This window comes from Antechinus flavipes, chromosome 3 (genome assembly GCF_016432865.1).
Source record: "Antechinus flavipes isolate AdamAnt ecotype Samford, QLD, Australia chromosome 3, AdamAnt_v2, whole genome shotgun sequence".
Classification (NCBI taxonomy): domain Eukaryota; kingdom Metazoa; phylum Chordata; class Mammalia; order Dasyuromorphia; family Dasyuridae; genus Antechinus; species Antechinus flavipes.
The window spans coordinates 542,901,860-542,916,738 of record NC_067400.1 but is presented as its reverse complement, the minus strand read 5'-3'; the positions used below and the strand labels follow the sequence as shown (position 1 = coordinate 542,916,738).

The window sequence follows — 14,879 nt, the reverse complement described above, 5'->3', positions numbered from 1 at the left end:
GGTAGCTCTGTCACTTACTATTCAGTTCTAGGTCACAGATCCAGAATAGACTAAGGAGGGGGATCTACATTTTGAAATGACATATGGATCAGAAGTGGTTACAGATTCTATCCTGTGTATTAAACAGGAAACATGTTCAGAAGTAAACAAACAGCAGTCTCTGCTCTTCAGAAGCAAAAAAGGTCTCAGTTCCAACTTCTATCCTGATCTGAATATTATAGAGGAATGACCTAGGCGGGCTGATAGAGGCTGAGTCCAGCAACAGTCTACTACCGCTCAAACCCAAATCTAGGTCAGGGACTTGCAGAATTTAGACCAACAAAGGGCAGCCATTGGACTTTGCCCTGGATTGGTTCCCTATAGGATCCTAAAAGTTTATAGGTCCTCATCCTGAGTTGTGCCCGAGACTCTGAAATACCACAACACTCATTATTCCCAGGAAAGCATCAGTGGGATCAATGCAGCTCTTCCCTTCTATGAGTGGAGAGAAAGGGACATGTGCAAAAGACATTATGAAGGTAGAAATGACTTGAAAACAGATGAGTTCTATGAGGTGTGTGTGTGAGTGAGGATTTAGGATGATACTGAAGTTGTGAACCTACACATCTGTAAGGATAATTGTAATTTCCATATTTATAGGAAGGTTGGGAAATACAGAAGGTTTTAAAGGTGAATGGGACTGATTGGATGAAGTTTTCTCAGTTTGAGACTAAGTCACATGATCCCTATTCCCAGAGCCTAAAGATCAGATTTTAAACCCTGGGTTGCAGGGAATCTCTAAAGGTCAGACCCTCAGAAAGTGCCGTGATCTGTGGGAAGCAGACAACATTGGTGATCATTGCTCAGGGATGGTTACGTCCTTTTAGTCTATCCAATGAAAATGCCTGAGTTTTTTGCTTTTTAAATCCTCAACAAGCCAGAAGATGATAAGGTTCCATAAGCACATGGTGGGAGCTGGGATGGCTCCCAGGTATGTCTGGATCTCTCCCTAAAGGGATTAAATAAATGCTTTTTCTTTGTACCTGAAGATGTCTCTGATTAGTTAATTTGGGAAAGGGGGTCTTGCACCCTTCCCACACAGTTTATGGGGGCTCGTCCAGGATTTGTGGCTTTCCAGATTGATGACTGGGATCCTGATTTAAGGCAGGTGCCAGGTTGGGTTTTCTCTGACTGTCCTTGGGATCAGACTCTCAGCCTCCTTCTCTATGAAGAATGGGCCTAGGAGAGACACTCACATACAAACAGAAAGCACACATAGGTCTCCAAAGGTGAAGAAGTCTGGGTAAGAGTGAGAGCCAGGTAACTTATACATGTGTAATCCATGGGGGCACTGTGTATTAATGTCCTTGGATTGTCCTTAGGAGGCATGGGCCTTAGGATCATCAAGCCTTGGATGATGCAGTAGTGTGGGCCAGGAAGGAGGTTAATGATACAGGGCAGGGGCACTTTGGTTGTCCAGGAAAGTAGGTGAGTCCTTCTAAGCTTGATCTGCCGAATCATCAAGGAAGGAGTCAACTCTATATATTACAGGAAATCAAACTGTGAGATTGGATGCTCTGATGATCCAGTGGATCTGAGTAGGGGATCCTGGGGTCATCAAAGAGAGGGAGCAATCCAATTCAAATCTTTGGAGCAAAAAAGAAAGGTGTAAAAAGTGCCCTTGGGGTATTTCTGTTGTGTGTAGGGAAGGGATGGTCCTCTTCCATGTAATTTTTGTTTGTGTTTGTGTCTTTGTGCAGAATGTCTTTGTCATGTCTGTTCTGTGAGCTAGAATTTATTAAAAAGAGAAAGGCTAACTTTCATGTAGAATTCAACTCTAGCTAAAGTTGGAACTGTAGGAAAGTCCATTGAGAGTAATGATTGTGGAATTTGGCAATTTATTATTTCAAGATTCCAAAGCAATTCAATTAAATTGGGGCCTCCTGGAGGAGGATAGTTCAGAGAGTGAAGATAGTCTCTTTCTTCCATTTCTGAGTTCCCTTACTGCAGCAGGAACACGTGGGGCTAGAGGGAGAAAAAGAAACTATGCTCAATCAGTTAAGTGAAATTCATCATCTGAGATATGATAGCAAAAGCAGTTTTATATTATTAGGAATTTAAAGCCGTGTTTGATTTGATTTGATGTTAAAATATAGGTTATTAAAGCAAAGTTCCGGTAGCTACCAGAACTTACATTAGAGGTGGTCAAGTTTGTATCCCCCCTAATTAGATGGCATGTTGCTTTCTAAAAATATATTGGGTAAATTTTAAAAGTATGAATTATGCCTTAAAATTTTGTGAGCTCTGCTGGATATATGTATAAGTTTTATGAAATTTGATCCTAAGTTGCTTAATTGTGGATCTTAAAGTTTAAAGTTTTTTTTTTTAAAGAAGTGATTTAAAGACAAGAGACAAGAAAGATTGATTTGCAAAAGCAATTAATAGTTTAAATGGAGCATCTAGTTAGAAAGGTTATTGGTTTGGGAACATGTTAGAGAAAGAGAGAGAGTTATGTTAGAATCAGAAGGAGAGAGAGAGATGGGACAGGGGAAGAAATAGCATGAGAGAAGGAGGAAGAAAGAGAGAGGAAAATGGCTTGTTGGAAATAGGGAACAGAAAGGTGCAAGCTCCTAATGGAACTTGCCATTTTTCAGGGGAAAAGAGATACCCCATGAGGTTAGGGCCTGCCTGGCAAAGTGGATCCTAGGAGTCTTGGCACCCTAAAAAGTTAGCTGTGAGAAGTGGGGGTGAGAAAGTGTGGTGGAGCTGGCAGAAATGCCACGTGGAGTGGGGGAAGGGGTAAGAAGACCTTGTCAGGTTATTGTCACATATGTGTCACATGTATGTGGCAAAATATACCACAAGCTACTCAGAAGAAATTGTTACAAGTGGAAGTTGGTAACTGAGAATGAATTAGAAGGACAATCTTGGCCTCTGCTTAAGGTAGGCTCCTTCTGATTCAATTTCCCAGGGATGTTCTCTGAATGAGAACCCACCTGATTATTCCTGAGTCTGGCTTCAGGTAGAATTGTTAAAATTAGGACAGTTACCTGAAGTAAAACTGAATTAAGGATGTTTCATCCTGTATGTGCTCTCAGGTCAAGACCTGAAGGACCAGTTTTGAAACTATTTAAATCATGTCCCTGATTTTTCCTCTTATAGCAAATTTCTGTAATCAAAGCAAGTGGCAAGTGGAAGGCACTGTATGTTGATGGAAGACGGGGCTAAATTCTAGGGATCTCTGGAACCCTATTCTAGACCCCTTGCTTTCTTATCAAAGATCTATACTGATTTCAAATGCATTTTTCATATTTTGCATGCTCATGGGGGCTATATGGAAGGAAAGGGGATTTTTGAAAGCCAAACAATTCCTAATTAAGTATGCAGGGGAAAATGAAGAGGAATTCACTTCAGGTGAAGGGAAGCAGGCTTACAGATCAGCTGTCCTTGTTGCTGATTGTTTGCCTTTGATTATAGCACTTTTAATTCCCCAAATCCTGACTCCTGCATTCCCTCATAGCTCCCAGGCAAGTAAATTCTGAAAGGACTATTCAAAAGGCCTGCACGTGTTCCCCTGGCTTCAAACTGCTTTCCCTTTTGTTAACACCTGAACTGGGTAAATAAGACTCTAGGGGTTTTTTGGTAGAGATCATGCACAATGTTCTACCTGTTGCTCCTCCTCCTCTCAGGACACAAAAGCAAGAATTTGGAAAATACATTTCTTGGTTTCTATCCTAGGAAAGCTATTTGGATGAGAGGCATTTATGATAGCCTCATCTTCTCCCTCCCTTCTTCTGGGTGGGTTTCCTGGTTACTGTCCCTAGTAACCTCCATATTAACTCTACCTTTGTTTATTCTTTCTCTTTTGCTCATATTTAGTCCTTGCATTTTAATATACTTGTGAGAGTTGCTTCTTCCAGATTCTGAACCATGAAATTCCAACCACTTGATCAACCTAAAATCACCTAATCCCTGATTCTGATGTTCAGCACCAGACACTGCTGCCGTTTCTCCAACTCACTTGTTTCCCCTCTTCAGTCCGGACCCCACTGGATAGAGCATTTGTCAGCCTGAAGCAGCTCCAGAAAATGGGACCTTCATCCTTCTGTCCCAAACGAGTCTGGATCTGGACTGTTTGAGGTGAGGGTGATGTGACAATGGTCCCGAGGCCCCCCAGCCTCCACAGTGCTGGGATTCTATGGCTGCCAGACTCCAATCTGTTCTGTGCTGACTGGTGGAAGCAGAATCTGATTCCTGCTCATTGTTTTAAGCAGCAATTTCCTGTCACCTGCTTGCTTGTGCGCTTAATTATTAGAGAAGTTCAAGATTTTGCCGAGTTCAGGAGTAGCTAAAATGGTTCCTGAAAGCTTCCACTGTTGTGAGGGGGTTGGTTATAAATGGCAGAGGCCGGATTACAGTTAGTACTGAAGAGGGACCAGCCTGAAGGCCCCGATAACAGAGATGGCCTAATGGAAGATGTATATATTGGGGCAAGAAATCTTCAAACAGATGAAAAAGAGGGGCACTGAATGGGACTGATTGGATGAAGTTTTCTCAGTTTGAGGCTGTCACATGATCCCTATTGCCAGAGCAGGAAGATCAGGTCTTGGACCTTAGGTTGCAGGGAGTCACATGGTCTTTAAAAGTCAGATTCTGCCATGATCTGTGGGAAGCCGACCACATTGGTGACTATTGGTCAAGGATAGTTACATCCTTTTAGTCTATCCAATGAGAAAGATCATTTTTTTTGTTTTTTGTTTTTTGCTGAGGCAATTGAGATTAAGTGATTTGCCCAGCGTCACACAGTCAGGAAGTGTTAAGTGTCTGAGGCCAGATTTGAAGTCAGAGCCTCCTGACTTCAAAGCTGGGATGTTTTTTGCTTTTTAAATCTCAACAAGACAGAAGCTGGCCAGGTTCTAGGAGCATATGGCAGAGTTGGGATGTCTCTCAGGTGTGTGCCTGGCCCTCTCCCTTCAGGGACTAAATAAATGCTTTCTTCTTGTCTCTGATTAGTTAATTTGGGAAAGAAGGTCTTGCACCAGTCCCACACAAAGGGAAAATCAAAGGGAAAAGGGAGTTCTGTTTTAGATGTGTTGAGCTGGAGGGACTGGAACTCAGGAACAAGATTAAGACTAACTACATAGATCTGAGTATTCTATATGGGCACCAATGAGATCATCAAAAGAAGAAAAAAAAAGAAGATGGGAAGAGGGCTCAGGACAGAGACTTGGGGGACATTTATGGTCAGTAGGAATTATCTAGACAAAAATCCAGCAAAGGAAACTGAAAAAGAGTGGCTAGACACTGCCCAAAAAACCCTAGAGAGTAAAGAGTATTCAGGAAGGAATAGTGATCAATAATAGCAAAGGTTTCAGACAGGTTCAGAAAGATGAGGATTGAGAAAAGGCTATTAGATGTGGCAATTAAGGGATCATTAACTTTGGAGGGAACTGCTTCATTTGAATGATGAGATTAGAAACCATATTGCAAGGATTTGGAAGCAAGTAAGAGAGAAGAAATGGAGGCACCCGAGCTTTCTCAAGGATTTTAGCTGGAAAGGGGAAGAGTGACATTGAATTGAAGTTAGCAGAGATTGTCAGATCAAGTAAGGGTATTTAAAGGATGGGAAGACAAAGAGATATTCTGCCTAGTGATTTTCCTAATTTCCTTTAAATTCCAGCTAAAATCCCATAGTTTACAGGAAGCCTTTTCCAATCCTTTTTCATTCAATGCCTTCCCTCTGTTCATTATTTTCTATCTATTCTGTATATAACTTGCTTTGTAGATATTTGTTTGCATATTCTTTCTCCCTCATTCACTTGTAAGTTCCTTTTTTTTTATTTTTAATATTCCTTACACTTGCACAGTGCCTGGCACATAGTATCCTTTTAATAAATGTTTATTGATTGATTAGTTAATATTTTCAGGCAACAGAGAAGAAGCCAGTAGATAGGGAAATAATGAAAATAAGAAAAATAGGATTGTGGGGGCAATCTGCTAGAGAAGACAGGAGGATATTGAATCAATCATGCATGCACAATGGTTTATCTTAATAAGGAGAAAGGCCCCCTTTTCATGTGAGACAGGGATGAGTCAAATTTAATAAGGGCAGGTGTGTGAGTAAGAGGAGGAAGAGGGGAAAATTGGAAGCTCTCAGAAAATGGCCTTAATTTTTTCAGTAAAGTGTTACATTTGGGTCCTTAGATGAAAGGGGGAGTATCAGGGAAGTGCCAAGGTTGGTTTGAGGAGAGGTGAGTTATTTGGAATAGCCTTTCTAGTGAATGGCTTAGCAAATCAATTAGGAAAGTAAAAATAATTGTCTTGTATATTAAGGATCCAGTAGAGGCTTTGAAGCACAAATTTATAGTGATTACAATCAGTCCAGTTTTTTTTAAATTTTCTCCAGCTCCATTAATAGACACATGAAAAAGAACAAAGGAAACAGATGATGAAAGTAATTTTGGGAAGGTATGATCAGCTATAGGATAAGGAGTCAAGGAATTTGAATGGGTAGGATAGTGCAAGGTTAAATTGATTCACCAAGGAGTCAGTCTAGGAAAAAGAGGAGAGTATAGCTAATGTAGAAGAACTAATCTGAAAAATCTGAAGAGTGGAGAAATTGGAGATGACAGTGAAGACAAAGAATAGAGTTTGGGGTTGTCAAGTACATAAAAAAGATAAAAGGGATGATTTTTTAAAATCATAAGATGAAGAAATTTCAGAGTTTTTGAATGAAAGTGAAACACTGAGGGTTAATGGCAAGATCAAGCATATAACCATCAATATATATGCTGAAATTGACTGGATTAATGAGTTATGAGAACTGAGTAGATCAAGGAACTGAGAACTTAGAGCATTTGAGGAAGCATCAGTAGGTGTGTTGAAGTGCCCAGGAGCTGGGATGATGAAAAAGATAGTGAACTTGTCACTGAACTCACTGAAGCAGGAAGGAAACTACCCTGAAGATCAATAGCCAGTGACCAAAAAGATCTGGATTAGGTGGTAAATTAAATAGCTAAGAACTCAAAGGAAGAGAAGTTTCTGTGAGATGGTAGAAGTAGGAAAGTCTAAAAGTGGCTATCAGGAACAAAAGAACATTCCATCAACTCACACTTATCAAGCATGGTCTGGGAAATAGAAGGTATAAATCAAAGTACAGGTAATGAATGGAAAGGATAGCCAGGGATATATTGTCATCAGGAAGGATTCATCTCTCAGTGAAGCATTTAGAAGATGAAAGGAATGAGCAAATAAAAAATTTAAGATGAAACAAAATTTGTTCATTCGGACAGATATTTCAGAAAGCACAGTGGAATAGCCCAAAGATAGGTAGATAAATAGAATAGGATGTAGGATGATAGGGTTGAAAAGAATGAGAAAAAGAGAGTAGCATTTGGAGAATAGGGAATGGGATTTATACTTCAGCAGCAAAAGGGCTTATAATCATGACCACGAGGAAGATGTGAGGGAGGGGGTGGGACCAAGCTAACAATGGAGAATAAGTCTAGGCAGACCATTCATGTTATAGTAAGGTAGATGACTAGAATATTTAAAAGTCTCAAAATCTAAGCTTGTGGCATGTGGTGAGACTATGTCCTTTGAGACCAGAAAGCTCAGTTCACAGCAAGAGATAAAATAAAGGTAAAGTCTGAGTCAGTGCCATGAAGAGACAGGAGATAGCAGAGGAAAGTGGGTCTGGGCTGGGGTGACCTTTGAAGAACTGGAAAAGACCATGGAAAAAAACAAGACAAAAGGTGAGTTAACCCCCTCAGAACTGTGTAAAAACAAGAAGCAGGTAATAGCCTGCCAGACTCCTTATGGAAAACATTCTGTTAGAATTAACCAAAAATGAAATGGACTATCTCATGAGGTAGTGGGTTTCCTACACTGAAAATTTTCAAATAGAAACTGTATGGTCATGTGTTCAGAATGTTGAAATAGGATTCTTAGTCAGTTATAATTGCACTATAGATTTTATATATATATATACACACATATATACATATATATATATATAATTTTATATATACATATAGGTATATGAGGTTCCTTTCATCTCTGTGAAGGTTTTTGAAAACCTACTAGAGGCACAGCATTGTATAAGGCATTGAGGGAGATACAAATGAAATACATAGTATAATTTCTGGAAACTTAAAATTGGGAAAGATAAGACACATAAACATGAAATAAGTAACAATGAAAGATAATTATGATGAAGTGTTCCAAAGCATGATGCCAACTGGCCCACAATCAGGAATCCAGATTTAGAAGAATCGGTATTGTTGTTTATCCTTCTTCTCAAATAGAACTATGACATCAGGATTTAAGTGAGGGAGGACTGTGCAAGGCCACCTGCCTCATTTTCTCCTCTGGAGCCATTTGGGTTCAGTGGAAAGTTGTAAATCAGGACAACTAGAGATGGTCCTGAAAGAAGTGGGATGCCTTTACCTTTTTAAGCTAAGGTTTTTAACAGGTCTCAGTTTTTCTGAGGAAACACCCATTGAATCAATGATTATCAAAGGCTAGGTAAGAAATGAACCAAAAAATGGCTTCTTTTAACTAGTCAAAAAATTAAAAATTATTCTAATTGTATAATGTCACCAAGGGAAGAGGATCTGCAGGTCAGAGTGGATTAGGACCAGCTTAACATCTGAGGAGAGAAGACAAAAGCTTCCACATTGTTTTCTTTCTTCTGGGGCTTCCTGATGAAATTATCACATTTAACACAATTTACAATTCTGATTGGAACTGAATTATTTAATTAAATTAGGTACATTTTAGAAATTAAATTGTAGAATATTACTCCCTAAGGGGTCTGTAGCTGAACATATTCAGTTATAAGTAAATCATCAGAAAATAAAGCTGCCTTCATACCTATATCCAAATTCTTAAATCATCAGGTTATTTTTTTCCTTCTAGAAGGGAATGAAAAGAGAGAAAAAAAAATCTTCATTCAAACTGCCTGTCAGAAAAAAGGAAAGTCAGCCTATATAGGATCTTTAATTTCTCTTCCAATTAGGATCTTGTGTTGTTTCTTTGACTACTGCTATTTCAAGAAAAGAAGGAATTCTGTTATCCAATTAATCTTCAGAATTTCTCACACGTGATCCTCTTTCTGTCTTCCCTCTAGAGAGATTCACTTTGTTGAAAGGAAAGGAGATCTAAACAGTTTCATGAATCTTATGAGCTTCTATAAAGAAAAGGAGAAGTAAAAAGCTATGAAGAAAGGTCTAGAGATCCTCAAGCTCAAAGTTGTAACATGGCCCAGCATACATTTCCAAACCCTAACTCAGAATATGATCCTCATTATTACTGTAAGTAGAGGCATTCCCCCAATTGTTTTTAAAGTGGTCCCATGATTTAATTAATATTGAGAAGTACTGAAGTTTCTTCTATCAAGAGGATATGTACCTTTTCCTTCACTTGTAATTTTATTTTATTTTTTTCCATTTTTAATTTTTTGTTAAAACTTTTTATTTTCAAAACATATGCATGGATAATTTTTCAACATTAACCCTTGCAAAATCTTGGGTTTCAATCACTTGTAATTTTAGAGAAGTGCCTTTGGTACTAAGACTATAAGTGACTTGTCTAGGATCACACAGCATATTTGTATTCAAGAAGTGGAATTGAAAGGGAACACCTGGGAAGTATAGCCTTGCCAGTTAAAAGGAGAGACTAAAAGGTTACTGAAAAGCAGTTGCTATGTGGAATATGGAAACTTGTAAACATTGACGCTCTGTGGAAAGGGATTTAAGATAAAAGTATGCAATAGGAGTTGAAAGGAAATCGAACTGCCACCCTGAATTGACTAGGACTGCCACCAGAGCCATCAGATCCTCATGAATCCTCTTACAAAGTTATCTGCATGAAAAAAACTTGTCATTTGCTTGAATGTGCCTGTTGTATAGCATTTCTGGGACCTAGTTATTTTATCTATTCTCTAGTTCTTCCACTTGTCTCCCACTTAAAGAGCCATCATTTTTTATCATCTTGGAATTATCTACTCTTTTTAAACTTTGTGTATTTGTTTTGTGTCCTTTTATGATGGATTTTTTTTCAGATTAATATATATTGACTTTTGTTGAATTCATCATCTATAAAGAAATTGTTAAGGGGAAAAGCAGTGGCTCAATGAGACTTTCTCAGAATCACAGAAGCTGATCTTTGCTTAGTGATTAAGGAAAAAAAAATCTTTCTTTGTCTGGGGGCTCTGAGTTTATGAATTATAAATTAAGAATTATTTGGCATCACTAGCTCTCCAAAAAAGCATGGAGGAAGGACAAATATGAAACTGTGAGATCCATGGTTTTTCCATTTTGTTCTGATTCTTCTTTCATAACATGACTAATGTGGAAATATATTTAATATGATTGTACATGTATAATCTATATCAGATTGCTTGCCATCTTGATGAGGGGAAAGGAAGGAAAGGAAGGGAGGGAAAAAATGGAAATCAAAATCTTATAAAAGTAAATGTTGAAAACTGAAAAAGAAAGAAAGAAAAAAGAAGCTGTAAGATCAATTAATTGCCTTGAAGTTTAAAGAGAAAATGGCTAGGTTAAGCACCCAGCTACAGAACTGGAAGAGACCTTGGAAGTTATCTGGTACTCTGGCCATCTTCTTAAAATGCTGTTAGACTCCATTCTGCCTCATGCCCAATATTTTTGCAACTCCCCAGAGCACCTAATTAGTAAGAGTTTGCTCATATTAAGGATCACTATGATGTACTCCAGCCATCTTCCTCCAGTGGTAACTACAATAGAAGGTTTAAGTCCAGTAGTAACAAGAAGCTAGTTAACTAGAAGTCCAAAAAGCCACTAAGGGAAAATTTTAAAAGATCTTACATTGGTTTGATGGATTTGAAAATGTAGGGAGCATAAAGCTGTTGTTTCAGGGAAAATCTGATGTCTCCTATTCCAAACTTCATGAACTTACAATGCATGAAAAGAAAAGCAAAACTGAAAGCACCTTAATTTGTAAATGGTGAAATTAAAGAACCAATTGGGAAAATGGTTGTTTTAGTGTAGAAGATGGTGGAAGATTATTATTACTGATTGTATTGTTATATTCTGGATGCTTTAGAAATTCAAGTGAGAGTAAGTTATTGTGAAAACAAATATGATCTCTAGGAACAGGGGAATTTCTTGACTGATAAACTGATATAGTCAGACTTATTAATGATTAATTGGTTCCCCAGCTTTTTTTTTTTTTTTTTTAAGTTTTGTGAGTTTTTTTCATTTACAGAGATTCTCTCCTTCCCACTTCCCCCTCCCTACTGGAAAAAAGGTGGGGGCGGCTAAGAAAACCAAAACACTTATCATAAATATTCATAGTTAAATAAAACAATTTATCATATTGGCTGTTTCAAAAAATGTTTTCTTTCTGTATATTTAGAATATCAGTTCTCTGCCTAAAGGACATAGGATTTTTTTTTAAATCATCATTGATCTACTGGAAAAGTGATTGATTATTGTGTTGATCAGAGTTCTCAACTTTACAAGGTTACTGTTTGCCCAGTTTTTAGTCAGCAATATTCCTAATCAGTCATGACTTCTTCCTTTCTCCGTTCACTCTCATACTGTAAGGGCATATCTGCTTTCGGGACTCAAGAAGTCTCTCCAGGGCTAGCTGAGCTTCTTTCAGCCCCTCACCTGTAAGGGCACTGCAGCCCCGAAGCTCCCAACACCGATCACTGAATCGTTCCAGACGCATCCTATCCCTAATCTCCGGCAGAGACAGGGCCCCTGGCACCTCTTGCTTATTGGCTAAGATCAAGAAAGGGACACCAGCCATGTGAGCATTATTCAGGACATTTTCCAGCTCCACCATAGCCTCAGGCAGCCGTTCTTCATCTGTACTATCCAGCACATAGAGGAGGGAGTCAGTATCCTCTAAATAGTCCTTCCAGCTGGACCGAAGTTGGTCCTGACCCCCCACATCCCAAAGAGTCAGGGACCCATACTTTGATGCCTCCAAAGACTCAACATTAAAGCCCACAGTGGGGTAGGTCTCCACGTGTTGGTTGTTCTTCAGTTTGTAGAGGAGGGTGGTCTTACCGGCAGAGTCCAGGCCCATTATAAGCACTCGGGGTGCCTCCTTGTACTGAGCTTTGAAATTCAGGTTGCCCATCTTGGCCACTGGCTAAATCCTAGAAGAAAACAACCCAATAGTAATTGACTTTTTCTTTCTGGATGCTGGGCCCTTAGGGCTTCTCACAATCTGGCTCCAACCTATACTTCCAGTCTGATCACTCATACACTTATCTTCCAGTCAAACTGGACTATTCCCTTCTTCATGACATCCTATGTCCTCCTTGTGTCTTTCCATAGATTATTCTATGCTCTTCTTCCTCTCCTCCCTTAGCTGATTTGAACACCCCTTCTTGTAAGAGACCTTTCCAATATTCCCAGCTCCCCACCTTCTTGACGTGATGACTCTATATTTTACATAAATTTTGCATTGATTTAATCTGCATACATGTTGACTTTTGTTTCTCTCTTTATATCTTTAGCATTTAGCACAGTACCATGTACTAGGTAGATAATATATATGCTATTTGAATGAATTGACCCTCAGCAATTCCACAGAAAAGTTTCCACCCTCCAGAATAACAAGATCTTTTGTAATTTCAGTTAGAAAACGGGAACTAGCTTAGAAACTAGGTTTATTGAAATGACTCCCCAGAATCAACAAATGAGGATGTGTCACTTCAGTTTCAAGTCTCCCAGGGAGTTGATCCAATTTCAGCCAAGAAACGTCACAGAGGGAAGGAAAAACCCAGATCAACACCCACTGACCTTTCACGAGGGAGATTTCTTATAACAGGATAAGTGCTAACCCCCTTGCTTCTCCCCCAAAATAAACATAGCCTACCCTGCCATTCTTTAGGGATGAAAACAAAAAAAGCAAATACAAATGTTTATTATATGGATGTGATAACCTTGGTTAATGTCTTAGTCAAAACAAAAAACAAAAACACTGAGCAGTGGCTTTCCATTTTTATTCTCCTATGATGCTAACTTCTGTTTTTCTCCTTAAATTCAAACTCAAGGAAACCCCCAGGCTCATTAATCAGAGTGAAAGAGTTAGCCCAAACACCATCTTCTGCTGCCCTTGGAAATTCCTCTATGAGAGCTTCTGCAAATGAGATTTTCAATAAATGCTATTAACTTATGGACAGATGGTGGAAAACTGAGTGACCCAAATGGTACAAACATTCCCAAACTCTGCTCCTTGTTTCTTACTCCCTACATAACTATGAGCAAATCACAACCTTCAGAAGCTGCAGCTTTCTTCTCTCTAAAATGAGAAAGTGGGAGAACTGACCTCTAGGTTCCTTCCAGTTTTAAACCTGATGAGCCCCATTCTCAGATAATTACCTTTCATGATAGAGTAAGAAAAAACAGTGGCTGTGCAGTAGGGGTCAAATTCCATCTCTGAAATACTTCCTCTCTGACCTTGTATAAATCCTTTAATTTCCCTGATAACTTTCCTGAAAAATGATGAAGTTTAGGGGCAATATCCCTTCTTCCCCCAGATTTATGATTTTTAAGTTATTTTTTAAAATTTTATTGATATTTTCTGTTTCTTACATCACCATAGATATTCCAAGTATTCCCCTCTTCCTTGCCTTCCCAGAGAGCTACTCCTTATGACAAATGGTATTTTTATGAAGGGATGGGGAAGAACATAACTGATTGATATATTGAAAAATTCTAAAAACACATCCAATATGTAACACGGCAAGCTTTTTTGGGGGGGAGGGGAGAAAAGGTATTTTTTTTTATTTTTTTAACTCAAACTTTCAGAAGGTGAGGGTTATTCCCACTAGACCCGGATTTAGAACTGCTGACAAGCCTTTGACCTCAACAAAAGGGTCCACTTACAAGGCACATGATCCTGACAATTTACTTAATTTTTCTGGCTCTCAGTTTTCTCATCTGTAAAATGAAATTAATGATAGCATCTATTTCAGAAGTGTGCTGTGAAGATCAAACGAGAGAATGTGCAAAGCAAAAGTTCCATTGCCCTTGAGAAGAAACAAAGGCAAATAGTGAGCAGCTGTGCCTTTCTTTTCAACCCCTGACCACCAGAATAATCGAATAAAAATTACCTCCATCTAGTTAAGCAGTACTAGGCAATTCTCCTCTCGGGTTCGATTTCAAGTGTCCCATGGAGCCGATCTGATCTCGGCCAGTGCAGGATGGGAGAGACCGAAAACAAGATCTTAAGGAAGTGCGTGTGGTCACTTTTGCTATTACTCTGACTTCTGTTTCCTTTTCACATGGGTGTGGATGGGGGTGGGTCAGTGTGGCAATTTTGCAGCCTCTCAGTGAGATAATAAGGGTTGTTTTTTTTTTTTTTTTTTTTCCTCTCCCTCTCGCCTGGCCCAGCCTCGGGACTGACACAAGGGACTCCTGTATTCATGGGCTGTGGAGGGGGTGCCTCATGCAGGCTGCTCCCAGATCTTCTCATCAGATGCTTCTGTATCCTAGCAACCCAGAATCCAAAGGCCACAGAAAGAGCCCTGCTGATGTGCATTTGGCTTTCTTCTTGTTGTCTTCTCATAATCTGTGCAGCCTTGGCTGTTTTCTATTAGAAAGGTCTTGAGTTAAAAACTGTCTTCCCTTCTCCCTTTTCATCAAGTCCCACAGCATTTTTTTCTCATCCCTAGGGATTCTTATACAAGCTTACAGATATGTGCTTAGATTGGTACAGTGGATAGGGCCTTCCCAAGACTAGGAATCAGGAAAAAGTCTGACTTCAAATCAAATACTTACTAGCTATATCCTTGGGCAAGTCAAACACTTTGAATGCCTCCATTTCTTTAAATATAAAATAGGATTAATATAGGATTAATAATACCACAGAATTATCATTAGGATGAAATATTTGTG

The 14,879-nt window shown here is 39.0% G+C and overlaps 1 protein-coding gene across 2 annotated transcripts; it reads right to left on the bottom strand.

Moving 5' to 3' along the window:
• Positions 1-1,860: 1,860 nt before the first annotated feature.
• On the bottom strand, positions 1,861-14,438 carry ARL11 (ADP ribosylation factor like GTPase 11). 2 transcript variants are annotated; one of them, XM_051987359.1, is made up of 3 exons: positions 14,096-14,438; positions 11,634-12,130; positions 1,861-2,004 (listed from the first exon to the last, which is right to left on the bottom strand). In XM_051987359.1, exons 2-3 carry the CDS (start codon positions 12,109-12,111, stop codon positions 1,904-1,906), a joined length of 579 nt encoding a protein of 192 aa, XP_051843319.1. In that variant the 5' UTR covers positions 12,112-12,130; positions 14,096-14,438; the 3' UTR covers positions 1,861-1,903. The 2 variants fall into 2 exon arrangements, with proteins under 2 accessions (XP_051843319.1, XP_051843318.1); XM_051987358.1 differs by lacking the exon at positions 1,861-2,004 and having other exon boundaries at positions 8,716-12,130; positions 14,096-14,256.
• Positions 14,439-14,879: the final 441 nt, after the last annotated feature.